General features: G+C 33.7%; 1 protein-coding gene across 1 annotated transcript in view; it reads right to left on the bottom strand.

Annotated features, from left to right (window-relative positions):
• The window catches only part of LOC149805417 (protein phosphatase 1 regulatory subunit 21-like), an 87,074-nt gene extending 68,506 nt beyond the window's left edge, over positions 1–18,568 (bottom strand). The window contains exons 1-4 of the mRNA XM_089949980.1: positions 18,491–18,568; positions 10,271–10,339; positions 7,000–7,146; positions 828–929 (exon numbers count right to left, since the gene is read on the bottom strand). Coding sequence (XP_089806106.1) covers positions 828–929; positions 7,000–7,146; positions 10,271–10,339; positions 18,491–18,541 — 369 coding nt within the window. The 5' untranslated portion in view covers positions 18,542–18,568. The remainder of the gene's footprint in view (positions 1–827; positions 930–6,999; positions 7,147–10,270; positions 10,340–18,490) is intronic.
• Between the last annotated feature and the right edge of the window lie 37 nt (positions 18,569–18,605).

Raw genomic sequence — 18,605 nt, 5'->3', positions numbered from 1 at the left:
CGTAGCATGATGTCCCACCCAGTCACATTATCCTGACACCAGGCCGACCAGTCCTAACACTAACATCTTAAGGCTGAATGCCAAGCAAGGCAGCTTTTAGAACCATTTTTCTAAGTCTTTGGTATGAATTGGCCGGGGATCGAACCCACAACCTCCCGCATCCAAGGTGGATGCTCTAACCACTTCAGCCACAGAGCAGTCCATTATGAATTTAACATCACCTCTCTCAGGTTTTGGACACTGCCTATAGAGAAGTACCCTGAAAACCTGAGTTTTCCCAAACTGAATTTTGAGCTTATCCTGGGTGTTAGGCAAGCGACTTTGTTATGCCCTGACACATGCGCATGCACACACACAAATATGCACAGAACAACACAGACACATGCTTTGTGGCACATTTTAAGAGGTGGAGCCTTAGTAGTTGTAATTTACAGTTATGTAAAAACCATATAATATACTGAAATTCTGCAGCATAAATTAACATTTATCATGTTTAACTTATAACCTGACCATGATTTACTCTCCTTGTAAATATCTTTTAAAAAAATCAACATAAAATCTCAATACTGACAAATAACAATGCCAACAACACTGGAAAATGTATTTCAGCACTACCTCACTACAGAGCCCTTCATCATAACATGGATCATTTTAAAAGGCAGGATCCAATTTCATTATGTAGTAGTAACATTATATGTATCATGTACTTCATAATAAGGCAGTTTTATACTCCAGGACATCAATGGAGAGTGTTATATGAATGTGTGCTGTAACACCACTGTTTTTTTATCGCACTGGATAGTACAAAAAGATCTGACGTGACTGACCTGCTTGTGAAGGCGAACATTTTCATCTATCTTGCTCATAAGTTCCTCATTGAATATAGCTGGTGATGTTGTGGGATGCAGTGCTGTCGGTAAATCTTTATGCTGCAAAAGTAAAAACAAATTTTCTTTCCAAAACAATAATGTACTGATGTCAATTCCTGAATAATACAATATTTTACTCTCTGTCCATAACTTTATATAGGAAGCTAGTCTGACTATACCTCCCTGTGTGCTTGGACCCCCCTACCGATTTCAATTAAAAGAAATCATTAATGTGATAAAAAGTGCACAGAACTTAGTTCGTTAATTGATTTATAATTTCTAACCTGAATGTGACCTAGGTGGCCTTAACAATGGCATTCTCTGTGCCTTTCATGTTTCATGGACTTTCCATACTAACATGGGGCCATGTTGTGTACACTATGGGCATGCTGATTTCCTCAGACAATATTGTGACGTCATTCATCCTATTTAGTAACTGCCAGATAATCCCATAAATTACCATAATGTTGAGAGTTTAGAGTTATACCTTTTACACACATGTACTTAAAAATTACACCGCTTGTAAAATCCATCTGAAACAAAAATTTGTAATTGTCATTCTTTTCCTTTGCTTGATTTGACATTCTGAATATCAGAAGCAGAGAACATAGTATTTTCCTTCTATGTACATATATATATGTGTGTGTGTGTGTGTGTGTGTGTGTGATTTGGATTTTTAATGTAGCTTTTAAAAAAATTCAGTCATATCGCTATGATGTCTGCAGTGTGGCAGTTTATAGTGCTGTCTAGCATGAGGCATCATGCCGCAGACATGTAGCATGATGTCCCACCCATTCACATTATCCTGACACCAGGCCGACCAGTCCTAACACTAACCTCTTAATGCTGAGTGCCAATTGAGGCAGCTGTTAGTACCATTTTTTTATAAGTCTTTGGTATGACTCAGCCGGGGATCTAACCCACAACCTTCCGCATCCAAGGTAGATGCTCTAACCACTAGGCCACCAGAGCGGTCACATATATATGTAGTCATGCATACACCCCTTAGCTGAAAATTGACTTGTCCAGGAATTGGAAATGACTGGTGAACAGGGTTGTCTTTTACAATGAGAACTTCCATTTGAATTGAAACGCACAGATGATAATGGTGTATAGTCTGAATATACCTCAGACTGTATAGACTGAGGTATATTCAGACTATACAGTGGACCCCCACATGAATGGCCCCCCTGAATAGTGGCCACCCACTCTTTATGGCCAGAATCCCTTACCACTGACGAGTTTGTGTTCAAAAGTACCCCTCAAGAAAGGCCACCCTGCTAACGCGACCAGCAGCCAACATATTTGTGCACAAATATAAAATTTACCCCTCACAAGCGGCCACATTTTATTATTAATATATGGCCAGAACCAATATTTAATTATGATAAGGTAAGTAATCCGATTATCTTTCCCAATGTCGGTTTCCGATGTCAGGTTTTCGTTACTGAAAGAAGTCTTGGCAAAAGTACAAGTACCACTAAGGTTATTATATCATTAGTGCTAATGTTTGCAGGAAATGGGGTCAGCAATGTTCTGATACAGCTTTTGGCTTCACACAGTGGATTTTTTTTGTCAAGATCATAGCACAGTCAGATAGGCTAAAAATAGATTTTGCAGATTAACACATGGACACAGAAACAATCAACTTTGAACAAAACAGGGTACCAGACAAAGACCAAAATATCATGTGACAGTACATGTATCACTTCCTTTATAAAAAGGTTTTTCGTGTACAAGTTTCGTCTGCAAAATTAAATTGCAGTACTGTACAATAAGCAACAATAAATCATTACAGAACATTAACATGTCATCACCTAAATGAAGAAATAATACTTTAGAAGAAAAGGTAAAATTTATTAGACTTGACAACAATAGGGAGAGTCACTTCCCAAAAGATTTTATGTTGAGATGACTCAAATAAACAAGACCCTAAAAGGTATGGAAAATATTCTCTAGCAATGGAGAACATGGGAAGAGAATAATTTTAAATATGAAACAACGTATTTACCAAGATTTAAATAACATTTTTCAATGGTTTTGTAATGCGCATGCCAACAATATCCCACTCACATTTCACGCCTAAATATTAACTGTGTTTTTAAGACAAAAAGAACATTTTAATAATTAATCCTACTTTTAAATGAAGATATTAGCTGCTTTAAGTTATATATAGCTTTCCTACTATATACACATCTCACAAATATAGGCCCTGTCTGGAAAGGCCACCGGTCTTATAAGGCCCCTTTCCCATTGCAGAAGGGGTGGTCATATAAGAGGGGACCACTGTAGTAAGTTTTTTAAGCTCACAGCTGTTTTATAAATGATATTTGCAAGAACAATATTTTACTTTGCTAAAAATACTGACATGCACAATTAACCCAACATAAAACCTCATACATTTCCAATTTATTTATTTTTCGATACTTGGTGCAACTAATGGAAACATGAAAAACACTGCATTTCTCAGACATCCAAAACTGTAAAACCGTAGTCTCCAGGTATATAAAAACCAACTTTAGTGGTGAATCATATTTTAATCATGGGATGTTTGCAAACTAATGACAAACTATTCTGTGATCCCCACGCATGTCTTCTGGGACACAAGCTTAGAGTCATTAGGTTTATTAATAAATAACAGGCTTATTAAAAATTCATATGCCTATTATAAAATATGGCTATTAATAAGTAAAAGGCTTATTAAAGAATCATTATTAAATAACAGCAAAATTGATTTTGGGGAGGGATTTCTATGATATGCCATATATTGTTTATAAGTCAGCAAACAACATAAAGCCTGATCTGCTCTCACACAGCGCATTAGCAGATTAGGGTCTATGTTGCTTGATTTGCTGATTATGCCTAACAAACTGCAATGATCCGTACACACAATGCATTAGCAGATTAGGGTCTATGTTGCTTGATTTGCTGATTATGCCTAACAAACTGCAATGATCCATACACACAATGCATTAGCAGATTAGGGTCTATGTTGCTTGATTTGCTGATTATGCCTAACAAACTGCAATGATCCATACACACAATGCATTAGCAGATTAGGGTCTATGTTGCTTGATTTGCTGATTATGCCTAACAAACTGCAATGATCCATACACACAATGCATTAGCAAATTAGGGTCTGTGTTGCTTGATTTGCTGATTATGCCTAACAAACTGCAAAGATCCATACACACAATGCATTATTTAATGGCAGTTCTGGGTCTAGGTAGTCTGCAGTAGCTTCTGACTTGTAAACAATTTGGCACAGTAGTGCCAGAAATGTCTTAAAATATCTGAGTTAGAGTCCTGCAAGGATTAACAGTGTTGTGCCTTTGTTTGCTTCAGTAACTTTTGCTGCAAATGGGTTAAGCTGCAATGGTATTGCATTCCATCCTGAGGTACCAGAGTATTCACCGTGGATTTGGCATGAAAAACACGAGTAGATTAAAGCTTCTGTGGTACTCCTGTCAAGTTAGTCTGGTTCCTTGACCAACTCCACTGAATCTAACATGGACCTGCCAATATCTGGATCTGACTGCAGTGACAGTATTTTCATATTTTTCGATTATTCAATAAGTTCATAATTTAGGGCTTATTTCAGTAAAACTTAAGGTCAAATCATAAGGATTTGCACATCTAGGATTATAATCTTTGTCCTACACAGATATTTGTGTAATGAATTATAATATTATTGGATATTAGAGCTTAACAAGTCAATTGAAACAGCAGTTTGTTAATATAGATCAAACTGATATATACTACTTACAAGTTCATAGTCTTAGCTGCACCCTTTTTAAGATCAGCAGAAATATTCTTTGTAAATATACGCAAATGAACCAAACTTTCAAAGCCAGAATTAAAGTCATAAACCACCTGAGCAAAACATATCAATATGTTTGCACTAGTAACTTTCCCAGATATTGATTTTAATTGTCACTACACAATTCTTTGGAGACAATACATGGCAATGACTTTATACAATTCCATGTCATTTGTAATAATAAGCACAACTGGCACTTGCACTGTCCCAGAACACAACATCCTGACTTAAAGAAAGAAAGAAAAATGACAAAATTATGTAGGTTTTATTGGAATCTGCAAGCTATTTTAGAATGTGTCACTTCAAATTCTGAAGAACAGTCAACAGATTAGCAAACAGCACAATTTTGGAGTTGTCCATGGTGTGCGATTTTGGAAACTTTCATGCACTGTGAATAACTGAAAAATTTCTAATCTTTTAATAAGCTTCTTTGATTTTGATTTGATTTCTAATTTGTCATTGTGTTGAAAGAGGATTTCTCATTAAGTTGAAAGAGGATTAAGTTCTCAGCAGCTGTCAAAATAAAGTGATCACAGCTGCCAAACATGCAGATTTTTAGGTTCACAAGGAAGTGCTCACAAACATCGAAGCAACAGTTAACTGATTCCTTCTGCACGTGAATAATTAAATTTTTCTTTAGTCATTATCATTAAAGGCAACTTAGTTGGCCAGGCCCTTTTCAATTTTTTGGGTTCATATCTGTATGAACCCAATTTTTTTAAGTCAGGCCCACCTACACTACTTTTCTGTACATAATACTCAATGAGGACTAGATTTAAAATATAGGATCACTCAAACCAGACTTTTTAAGTAAGATTTTAATTATGAATCAATTACTGGATCTTTTCTCAATTAAATGAGATATCTTTGCTAATGCTACAAGTAAAATACACTTTTAAAAAATAAATAAACATTGTTACTTACATACCTTGATGTGAAAGACATGATGGAACCATTACATTTTTTTTCAGTGTGTGAATGTATTAATGTATGATATTAAATCTGTATACAATTACAATATGGAAATTTGAAATTTGTTTTGTAGAAGAAAATAAAACCAAATAAAATGAGAAGAAAAGAGAAAAATATTTATGGCCAATGGTGGGTTCAAACCCACAACTTTTGCATTAGGAGCAAAATGCTTTAACCAAATGACTATGCAAACATGGGACATATCAGGTATTAGATGATATAAAAGACTGTAAAGTATTCTTGTATAAAATTTTAATCATGAACCAAATACTTGACCTTTTTTCAAATAAATGAGATATATTTGCTAATCCTACAAATGTAGTACACTTTAAATGAATAAACAAACATCTCTTATGTATCTTGATGTGAAGACAGGATGGTACAGTGTGAAATGACATTATGCATGGTGATTTGTATCCTAAATATTGATGAAAATGAAGAACAAAACTGTATTTTGCCTGATCACAATAAAACAGTTTTTGTGGATGATAATTTCATTTGTGCAAGTATGGATTTTGATTTTTTAACTGAAGTTGTGGCCTCATGTTCAAGTGAGTATGGCTTTGAAAACAATGCTTTTCTCTGATTGGCTGTAGATATACATCATGAATCTTCACTGTTCCTTATTATTGCACCTTATGAATGATATTCAAAATATTATTAAATAAAAGGATGTTATTAAACTATGAGTTAATTTAACTATTTATACTGTTGAATTTAATAATAATGATTCTTTATTTTTTCTTCAACAAAGCATGAACTAAAATGATGCTCTGTGGTTTATACAGTTTGCAAACCGTTTTTGGGGTTCATACTTCGTTGAATTTTAAAAAAATAAACAATCTTTAAATAGATGAAGGTATATCATGGGTATTATGACTGCACTAAATTCAATTTAAAAGTAAAATTAAAACATGTTTTCCACATGAAGGCTAATCTTTTATTGGTATGTATTTCTCACAGCATTGCCCCAAGTAGTCATTTTTCCAAAAAATTTCACTAACTGACATTTGTCATATAATGTCTCATATATTGAAAAACTATTTTCATTCTTATAATTCCCTGTTTAAACCTGCTAATTTCAGGAAAATGATTCCAAACTTCCATGAACTAATGGCTATTTTACGCGACAAAATGTTTGACATATATATATCAAGCTTTCATCTACCATTTTTGATCTTTATATTTCTTCATGTTAAGCAACTAGAAGCCTATTTTTTGCCCTTGGTATAACAAAGAAAAAAATGAGATCCACACCTCCACATTTTAAACAGATTAGCAACTTATCCAGCCATGCTAAAACAAGGAAGCAGTGTAGTTTGCTCATTATACATGTACCTTTGATTTCTTTTTGGAAGATTCTGCATGATCTAGCTCTTCCTGTAAAAATATGACTCTCTTTGAAAGTTGTTGATTGCGAAAAGTCAGACTGTCTACTTCCTGTTCAAACTTCCTGATAGACTGGTCTTTTTCTTTTACTGCCTCCTGAAAAATCAATAGGCAAACTTGAAAATTTGAGGTACAATAGCAAGCTGAGAATGTAACAGCAACATATTTAAGGACTTTTTGATGTACACCATCAGACCATTGCCAAATGAACATTCAGTGAAACTGTAATCAGCATCTGTTATGAACAGATTCCCATTAGTGATCAACAAAAAAACTGCAATGTTGATTGAATAATGGATGAGATGATTAAAACTGAGAAAATTATTAAAAATGGCCACTGAATTTTCCTGTCCATAAAATTTTTTGCCAATAATGATTAACACTGAGACAATTACACAGTCCTTACCTCTGTGAGTGTTTATTACTTGATAAAGTATTATAATCAATTAGTGACCACAACAAAGCTATTTCTGAACTGAACTGGTAATTTAAATATTTTATGTACACCTTCATCAAGCAAGCATGACTATCTATGCGACCAACATCCATTGCATATATGGATAATAGGTAAGCAAGTACAATATATACACATTTGTTACTGGAGTTGCCACTGAAGTGGGACACTTTACCTCTCAGAGACTCTTAGTTATTGCAGCTGACACAAAAGTGGGACCCTTTGCTAGCTACACATAGGCATGAAAATGGTCATCAGGAAAAAGCCATTCAAGTTAACAACCCTAACTGTTTCTTTTATGTGATGATTGCAATATATTTAGTGCATAAAATATCTTGCATGTATGCATATGATAATCCCAAAGCTTAAAATCTGGAGAGCATTTTCACAAAAATCAGGAAATTTCACTACAAATCATTAATTTTTCATTTGCAGTACTGGACTTCCTAACTTGTTTCAGTAGAATGTCATATTTGTTGCATTGCTTTCAGTAAAATATGCCTTGTGAGACCACCCTTACTGTTCTCCCAAGGCAGATGGTTTGTGCAGGAAGGCCAGTTTTCATAGCAGCCATCTGATCTGAACTCAGTTAAAAAGCATTTCGAGGATCATGTACCATCGTAGAAAGTCTTTGACTTTTTAAAAGAATGTCACTTATATAACAAATTCCAACCTAATATTTTAAGGATTGACCTTTATCTTTTACAGACATGAAACATCTTTACCTTTCACCATATAAGACACCAATTTACTTATTTTTATTTGATTTGGGAAGGGTTTATCTTCCTAAACCTTCATTTTTGTATGGAATTTTTTAACTGACAATAAACAATCTGGAATGTGTTAATATACTATTAAATCCTATACATTCCTATGTCATAATCTACACATGTATGGATGAATGCACCTTAGAAACCTAAGGAAATAGCCTCAGAGGTTGCAAGGATACGTGTTTGATTGTCAGAAGCAATTTAATAGCTTTGGAGTCTGAGACTTGCAATAATATGGCTCTCCACCTATAATATTGGCATAGACTCTTAATACAAAAAAAAAACAAATTTTTAAGACTTCAAAAAACCCACTGTAATTTACAAAAAAATGTTATGTTGGGAATCATTAATAAAATCCTGGGAGTTTCCCAGAGAATCAGGAACTATGATATGTATAGGTGTTGTATATATACATATCTGGAGCTTCAGCATATTCAAATATATAATACTATCACATGTATGGGTGTGATGTATGCCCGGAGATAAGGCACATTAAGATCTATAACTATCACATGTATAGGTATGATGTATGCCTGGAGATAAGGCACATTAAGATATATAACTAACACATGTATGGGTGTGATGCATGCCTGGAGATTTTCCATAGCAAGATATATATTACTTGTGTGGCAGTGTTGTATGCCTGGTGATTTAGCACAGTAAAATCTGTAATTATCACATGTATGGGTGTGATATACCTGGATATTTAGCATAGTCAAATATATAAATATGATGTATGTAATATATGCATGGAGATTTAGCATAATCAAATATATAAAACTGTCACATGTATAGCTGTGATGTTTGCCTAGAGATCTGGCATAGTAAAATATGTAACTATCACGTGTATGGGAGTGTTGTATGCCCGGAGAGTTAGCATAGAAAGATATATCAAAAATGCACGTGTGATATGCCTACAGATTTGGTATAGTAAGATCTATAATTATAACATGTATGCATGTGATATGCCTGAAGATACAGCAAAGTTACAATATATAATGGTGAAATATGTGTGATATATGCTTGAAGATTTAGCTTAAAAAGCTGTATAAAACTATCACATGTACGTTTGTGTTATATGTCTGGTGATTAAGCACAGCAAGATACATAACCATCATGTGTGAGTGTTACATGCTTGGTGATATAGCACAGTAAGATACATAACTATCATGTGTGAGTGTTATATGCTTGGTGATATAGCACAGTAAGATACATAACTATCATGTGTGAGTGTTACATGCTTGGTGATATAGCACAGTAAGATACATAACTATCATGTGTGAGTGTTACATGCTTGGTGATATAGCACAGTAAGATACATAACTATCATGTGTGAGTGTTATATGCTTGGTGATATAGCACAGTAAGATACATAACTATCATGTGTGAGTGCTACATGCTTGGTGATATAGCACAGTAAAATATATAAAACAATGATGTGTGGGTGTGGTAAAGCCTGGAGATTTGACATAGGAAGATATATAAATATCATGTGTGAGTGTTATATGCTTGGTGATTTAGAATAGTAAGCTATATAACTATCACATTTACGGGTGTTATAAAGCCTGGAGATCTGGCATAGTAAGATATACAATTATCACATGTATCAGCATGATATATGTCTGGAGATTTGGCATAATTAGATTTATAATTATTGGATAGTAAGATGGTATAAACCACATGTCAACAAGATATATAACTGACTTTTCAGGCAATTCAAAATATTACTATTTCAACATCCCAGTTATCTACCAATTAGGAGTCAACATTTTTTCATTTAAGTGGTGATTTACTTGGTAGATAACCATACAGATCCTTTGATGAACTGCAATGATCAAAGTGATATAGACACTAATGTCAATGACAATAGTGATCTAGAAAGAAAATAACTTTTTGCTTCCGGGTGAAATTAGCATCATAAAGTCCAAAATAAAATTGATTCACCAACCAGAAACCTGGATTCTGACCCATATGTTGAATTATCGAAATCACATACCTTCAAGGCATTGTGAGCAGTCTGCTCATCAACAAATGCTTTCCTGAGTACTGGAATGTGAGCTTTCAGCTGAAAGAGAAAGGTCATAAAATTTAAGCTTTTCAGGGTCCAAGCTGAATATAAATTCTGAGAGGAAGTAACGTCACTCCCCTGCCTAACAGGGCAATACAATCTGTATAGCATAACAATTTGGTAGATGTCAGTGTAGAGTAGTCAAAATTCAAAATGTTTACAATGGTCATTAAAACAATAGTTTTAATGAACCTTTGAGATAAATAACCTAAAATCAAAAGAAATAATTATTGGAATTCACGAAAATAACATTTTTCTAAGTTTGAGTAAATTATTATTTTTAGAACTTTGCTCTTGCAAAGAAAGTAACTTAAAATTAGGTTATTATTGAAACTGGGTGAAAGATATTGAGGTACAAAATCCTTTCATCCTACTTTCATCAGAAAAAAATCAACTCATTAACTTTTACTAGCTCCACTGAGTAATTAATTTGCTCCTAATGAAGCAAAAACCTGTGTGAGAATTTGACCCATTATTTCAAGCTTAATGTGACAATTTGAATGTGCTTAACCATTAGACTGATTTGTAATTGCAGAAATAAATGACAATTCAATTAATATAAATGCTTGCAGTTACATTCTACAAGCAGTTGGCCTGTGAGAAGCATTTTCTTTTTACACTTCTTGACTCTCCAGCTAAGCCCTCAAGTATTTTTGTTATCACAAAAGGTGACAGTATTTGGTTCTCATCACTGAACTCAATGATGACAAATCTGGACTAATTTCACTGACTCCAACTAGTTTCCTCATCCGATCTGCTGGGTGTTATTTCTAGGCCTTCTGAGACCTGGTCTCACACTAGTGGTTGAAGTTTTGATTTGTTTTTCCACAACATATGACTATTATTGCATCACTTTTCTTTCCATCCACAGACAGATTCAACAAAACCACTGAGATCTAGTGTACTTATTTATGTTTCTCTTGTTTAGACTACATGGAATTTTACTTGAGCAAACAAGAAACGCGGGTTTGCAAAACAACACAATGCTGCTTCAATCACATAGGACATCTTGGAAAAGCATGCAAATCAGAGAAATCTAGAGTCTTTAACATAGACCCTGAAGCTAGCCAATTAATCAGACCAAGCCCTTCTGACCACCCATCTATAATCCATAAAATGCAAGTCTGTAACACCGTAGAGTTCGTTTATTAAATCTCTAGTATGTTTAGGCTTCCAGTCAACTGAAATTTTTAAAATATTCTTGATGGACTCTGCATTGTTATTGGTCCAGTGTTTCCTTTCTTCGCTCTGCTGATTCGGTTCAAACATAAATTTTCGAAGTCTTGGTTTTTGATTACTGACATAGTATTGTTCAAATTTGTCAAACATTTCTTTTATTAATTACTCAAGTTTTTCAGAGTGGCTTGTAAACTCCATGGTAGTATTGGCATCCATGATACCTTCACTACCAAACTAAGACCTCATGACTGTATCACGCTCGACCTTGTCAAAGCCTACCTTGTTTTGTAGGTAAAATTTAATATTGTCATTTAGATATTTTGTGCACAAATATCATTGTGCAGAAGGAAACACATTTGATAGCCTTGGTCAGAGCTTTCCTGTCATCCGTGCCATATTCCATATTCTCTGATATTGGCACTTTTCCGTGCAAGCAAAACAAACAAAATAAGCACTATTTATAATTTATTTATACTGATTAATTAATTTTGCAGCTCATTAATCAAGTGGATTAATGCCAAGATTTTGTCCATTTTGTCCAATGATGGCATCCTTTTCGGTTTCCCTTAATACATTAATTGGATTATACCCACCCCCAAGTCATCAGTAACACTGAAGGTGTTAAGAAGATTAAATTCACGAGTCTTACAATTTGCCAAACAAATCACCTTTGATTTACTATACATCTTTGATACCATGATAATTAGCTCTCCACTGCATGAGCACAACAAACAAAATAAAAATAATTTTGATACTGATTAATGTTGCCAAAGAAAGGCACACCTTTTGGTTCTTCTTTAATTAGTTATTTAACTGGCATATTGACTTCTTTCTCAAAATTAAAATAGGTTTTGTAAATACAATAAAACAATTTAAAGAACATAAATGTAGTGCCCTTATCATCTTATTAAGAGTACCCCTCTTTGTCAGAGAAAAAGATTTTTTGAAAACAAAAACCCTTAAATAAATTACTAACAAAAATCATACTGATCATCTTTTTTATCTGATTTTTTTTATTGTATATTTGTACACTGGGTAGGTGAGAGTGCTTTGGGACAGTCTTGGGTTCTCTAGGTGTAGTTTTTGGGTGTCATGGTGTCTTTCCTTTGGCAATGACTGACAAGGGAAAAACTCTACTGATTTTACTCAATAATTATGCAATGCATAATTATACTGATTACTTCTTTTATCTGATATTTTTTTAATTGTATATATGCATACTGGGTAGGTGAGAGTGTTTTGGGACAGTCTTGGGTTGTCTTGGGGTGATTAGTCGCTCCCTGTATATCTGACTAGTTTTCTCACAACTATTTTGCACAAATGGAATATTACTCCACAAAAAAAAACTGTAAAAAGAAATCTATCTCCCTAGCATTTTCATCTAAATTAAATGTTGGCCCTGAATCTACTGTAAAATCAGCCACATGTAACGGTCCCTTGTGTTCCAACCAGAAAAGATCATCGCGCGTTTCATCCTGAGAGTCAGATCAACCTGAAATGTCAGGTGTTGAAACAGGACTTATACTATTGTCCGATCCTTCATCTTTAATCACATAGTTAAAGGCAATGTCATTTGCAATGTCATCAATTTAAGACTTTCATTGGAATCGTCATTGAAATACATGAAAGATGCAATTTTGTTTCACTTTGACAAATGACCTTGTTTTTAAAGGAAATTCCTGCTTATATGCTGTAAAACTACTAAAAGAACACTTTCATCATTTTATGTAAGGACTATTATCATTGGCTAAATATTGTTAAAAAGACCAGATGTTTGCAATTTCATCCAATGCAAATCTTTAATATGTTAACATTTACAATGCTGTCTGGCAATTATGTGCACCTAAGGTTTCCATCACCAATACTAAAGCAAAACACATACCGAATTTGACCAATTGATGAAAATAAAAAAATGCAATGCTTACCATTTGAAAAGAGGCAATTGTCACCAGAATATTCTGTTCAAAATAATATTAATTTTGGATGCACGGGATGCCATCCACATGTTTTCATGACTCATGATATGTCTGCCTATTCTGGAGAATCAGTCATTGTTTTACTTGTGAACCTGTAGTGAACACTTTCAAGTAGCTCTGATATTTTCTAAAATAAGATTTGTACCTCAGAATTATGAATGATGTAATGGTGGAAATTTCTGTCGATCTATAAAGAACACATTAATTTGGGCCAGAGAACAATTAATTAGAGTTATGGGGACAGATGCTTGTTAAATGGCAATACTGGAAGTGATTCTTAATTAAGCCTTTGTTTATTCATCCATTAGACAGACTAGGAAAGGGAAGGATAACTTCGATTTTATATTGGAACTGTCAGAGCTGAGTTATTCCAGAATCAGTTGTTTGGAAATCTAGAATTCAGGCTGACTGCAGTTTTTGTGCCATGTTATAAAAGGCAGTAGATTTACTTAATCCTAATTGGTTACACTAAAAAAGGGGCATGGTTCCCACACAAAATGTCTTGGGTTTAAATTGCCCCCATCAAAAAATCTAATCCGTCTGCATATTTCCTGCAAGTGTGAAAATGTAAGGGACTCCAAGACTGAATTTAGAAGAAATTCTCTCATAAAATATTTGTCAAAGGGACTGGATGTCGAGAAAGTCAATGGACACAATTTGGAGGTAAAAGCAAACAAAGAAAGCACAAGGTATTTGTGTCAATCTCATGTAATTCATTGACAACAATATAATGATTTGCTAGAATTTATTTGCTTGTATTTGCATGAATTTATTTGCTTAAATATGAAGATCAATTCTCTTGATATGAACGTAACTGATGGCGTACTCTTGATATGATCGTAACTGTGTTTGAGTTCATCTATTTGTATTTGTACATTGATCTTCTTTATCTAAGTTTGACAAATTGTTTGAATTTGTCATCTTGATTGTTATATGAATCAAAAAATTTCATGCATTACTTTAGTTTATATGAGTTACGAGAATCTGTGTGAATTCACCGATCTTAGATGATTTCACATATGATAAAGACTTGAATGTGTGTATTCAATGAAAATAACATAGTTAAGGCATGTAATGAATTTCATTCATTCATTTGTGTAATTGAGATGAGAATGGAAATGTTATGTCTCGTGTGATGTTAATGTGAGTCAGGATGGATTAGCCATTAGGAAGTACATTAATCTTATGAAACTAGGTTTATTTATGGTCTGCCATGTTTAGCTTGACCAGATAGCCTCTGGTATGTTTGAATTCTGATAGAACAATATCTGACATAACGAGAGGGCAGTAATGATCTGTTCCCAGTAGGACAACATACAAAAAAATTTAGGTGGCTTGGAGATGATCACCCTCATGTTATTGCCTGGATCGAGCAAATATTAATAACAAGTGTGAAACTTATAGGTGGAGTGTGTGTAATTTGGATTTTTAATTTTTCAGTCATATCGCTATGATGTCCGCAATGTGGTAGTTTATAGTGACGTCTAGCACTGGGGCATCATGCCGCAGATATGTAGCATGATGTCACACCCAGTCACATTATCCTGACACCAGGCTGACCAGTCCTAACTCTAACCTCTTAATGCTGAGTGCCAAATGAGGCAGCTGTTAGCACCATTTCTGTAAGTCTTTGGTATGACTTGACCGGGAATTTAATCCACGAACTCCTTTATCCATGGCAGACACTCTAACCACTAGGAATAAACAGAGATCTGAGCAGATAAGTAGAACAGAATGACATGGGCTCTCTTACATGAAAAAAAACAACAATTTAATCAATTACATAAACAACTGTCACATTACCTTATGAAGATACACTTTTTTTTAAAATAAATCTTTCACCGAATTTCAAACACAAATATATTTACATAAATAGCTGATCTGTTTTAAATGATAGAATTGGTTCATCATTTAATCGAGTGAACAATCAAAGTCATAGCCTTGTCCTTGTACAACTTCATAACCTGCTTATTCCAGTCCACTCCGACTTCACTGTGATTGTTCCTCTAGGTCCTTTAGCTTTTTCCCTTCTCCAACCTCCCTACTGTCCTGCTTCTTTTGGCATTCAAACTTTGTGTGGATAAATAAATACAGTGCAACCCCACTATAACATGCCCAGCGACAACGCGAATTTGGATATAATGTGGTTGTGGCATGGCTCCCAAAATTTCATATATTCATTCAAACATGACATTTTTTTCCTTCAAAGTACATGAAATAGTGTATCAAAAATGTATTATCAATTTGGGGTAGAGATCATGTATGAATTCGAATATAATATGATCGTGGCATGGCTCCTGAAATTTTAAATACATGTACGTATATTTTTCTTGTACCTGGTAAAAAAAATTTTTTAAGTATAGGTACATGAAATAGTGTATAAAAAGATTATATTATCATTTTGGGGAAGAGATCATGTAAGAATTCGAATATAATATGATCGTGGCATGGTTCCTGAAATTTTAAATACATGTACAGGTATTTTTCTTGTACTCGGAATTTTATGTTTTTTTAAAGTACGAGAAATAGTGTGCAAAATGTTTATTATCTTTTGAGGGAAGAGGTCACATATGAATTCAAATATAATATGATCATGGCATGGCTTCTGAAATTTAACAATTTTACCAGGTTCTTGAATTATCATGCCAAAATAAACATTATCAGAAATGTTACTTATTACTGCTCCATGAGTAAAGCTAGTAAGTTGTCTTTGTGATTGTCTTCAATTAATTCTATATACAATCGCTGCTCAAACAATAGCAGACATGTTTCTTCTTTAACTGCATACACAACCAAACAGCAAACAATGCAGAGCTTGATAAAAGATTCTCACAATTTAATAAACATCAAAAAATGAAAGCCGCCAACATGTTAGCTGGTTATGGCGGTGTTATTAGATGCAATCAGTTGACCAGTAAATAATGTCCATTTTATTAGAAGGAAATTGAAAGTGTATGAAATTGTACATGCATTCAGCTTAAATATCTTTATTAAAGTATTTTTCACATGTTTATTTCGATATTCACAAAATCTAAAGTATAAGTTCTATGCATGCTGAAAGCATGTGTTGTTTGTTAATTATTCTTTCTGTAGTTGTTCAACTGAATAGGTGTATAAGTATTAATTTTTGGAAATTAACAATGGATAAAGGTTCACAAAAAGGCATGTGAGAAAATTTTAGCAGTATGAAATTTTTACAGAAACCGTTCACAGACCCTGGAAGGTAATGAACTGTACATGTGCTTTATCTTTCTTAACCTAATTTTGCTGTTATCGTGGTATAAACTGTCAGTTGCCAAATTACACAGCAAATAATGCCCAAAGGGCATTATGTAAGCTGTGTGAGTTGGTGACTGACAACTTATACCATGACAAACTCAGAAAAAAATGTTAAACTCTTATAATTCAATTCTTTATACTGTAGATTTTTGGGGGTTTTTTTATTTTATTTTTAAAAAATATTTCCTATCCGTTTTAGAGCCTGTTCAAGTGTATGAATTCTTGTTGAGGCAACTGCAACATATATATTTATAGAACAGGGAATTCTCCATCTGCAACATAATAGCTACATCAACATCAAACAAAAAAATTATACTAATGGTAGGTGATCAAAGGATTAGAACATTCCACAGCATGGTCTTAAACTTTTTCTAAATTGGCATATGTGATCTGAGTGGAAGTTCAATATTCAAAGCAAAGGATGTGTTGTTTTGTTTGACATGAATGACTCTTGGATTTTATGTTATCATGAGTCCATTGTCACTTGGCTGAATCATCACTGTCCAGACACGTAAATAATCAATTTCTGCTTCTTTAAATCATTTTTTGTGTTGAATTACAGTTAGGATACCTACATAGGCTGCTTTACAAATGAAATTAAGACTATCAATAAATGGTTATAGTGATGGGTGTCCAATAGTCAAACAGTGCAAAACATAGAAACTGTCAGTTACCATCAAAGAAAAACTATTTATATTCAGAAAAATAGCAAAGATGTCTCATTTGATTCTGATAAATCAGTTTATTAAATTTTCTAAATATAATAAAAACTCATCTTTTTATTTTATTTTAAAGACATGCAGTGTGTATGCCTTCCAGTTCACTGTTTACAATAGTTACTTTGCATGTGACTATTTATAGAAGTGATTATAAAGTACTTCTCTGTCCAGTTTATAAAAAAATAAACACAGTTGGATATGATCACATGATTATGTTTTGACAAATGGATAAATGAATATTCCCTTCATTTATCAACTGTTGCAACTGCAATAATACCAGAATAAATCATTCTGACAGTGTTATTGATGCTATATCCACTAAGAATTTTACTGCCATCACATTTGGAGTTGCCAATGTAAACCTGTTATGGCAAGAAGTTTATTTGTCCTGTCAGAGTAGTAGCAATTTGCATGAGGGCATACTAATCTGAAAAATGACAAGTCATGACAGATTTTTTTCATGGAATCTTTGTTTCAATTCACAACCAATAGGTATTTTAAACAAATATTATATCCATACCAATCAGAGTTGACTAAAAAATACAAACAAATGTTGTGATAATGACGTGACTGCAAGATGCGTTCTCTCGATAACCTAGAGTAGCGTTAAAACGGGTGACGAGACGGTATAATATGTTCTTTTATTTTTGTTCTTCATATTTTATTCTTAACTTCTAGTCCTTTTTAATGGACGAAATGCCAAACTGCTGTGATTATTTTAATAATTTCGTAACCGATAAACCTGAATAACTAGAAGTCTATGAAATTTAAGAACTGCCAATATCAACGTCACTTTTAGGAATGGTCACAATATTAACCAATTGTACATCGAAATTAGGTTACTAAAGTGTTGTAATTCTGAAGGGGCGTAACATTCGCAAATATAATGCCCTTTTAAAAGTTTAAAATGTTAATGACTGATATTGTAGTTATCAGTTATAAATACCAGCTATTCTAATGTATTATCGTCTATTAATTGCTTATAAATTACATACCTTCGCATATTCGGCAGTTAATTTTTGGTACTTTCCTTGTAAATCGGTCATTTTAATAGTCCCAAGTATGAGCAGACAACCAACATCCGGTAACAACAGACAACCAACATCCGGT

The sequence above is a fragment of the Sinohyriopsis cumingii genome, chromosome 2 (assembly GCF_028554795.1).
Source record: "Sinohyriopsis cumingii isolate HCF-2022 chromosome 2, ASM2855479v2, whole genome shotgun sequence".
NCBI classification, from domain to species: domain Eukaryota; kingdom Metazoa; phylum Mollusca; class Bivalvia; order Unionida; family Unionidae; genus Sinohyriopsis; species Sinohyriopsis cumingii.
The sequence above is the reverse complement of the archived record's forward strand: the minus strand, read 5'-3'. Positions and strand labels throughout refer to the sequence as shown.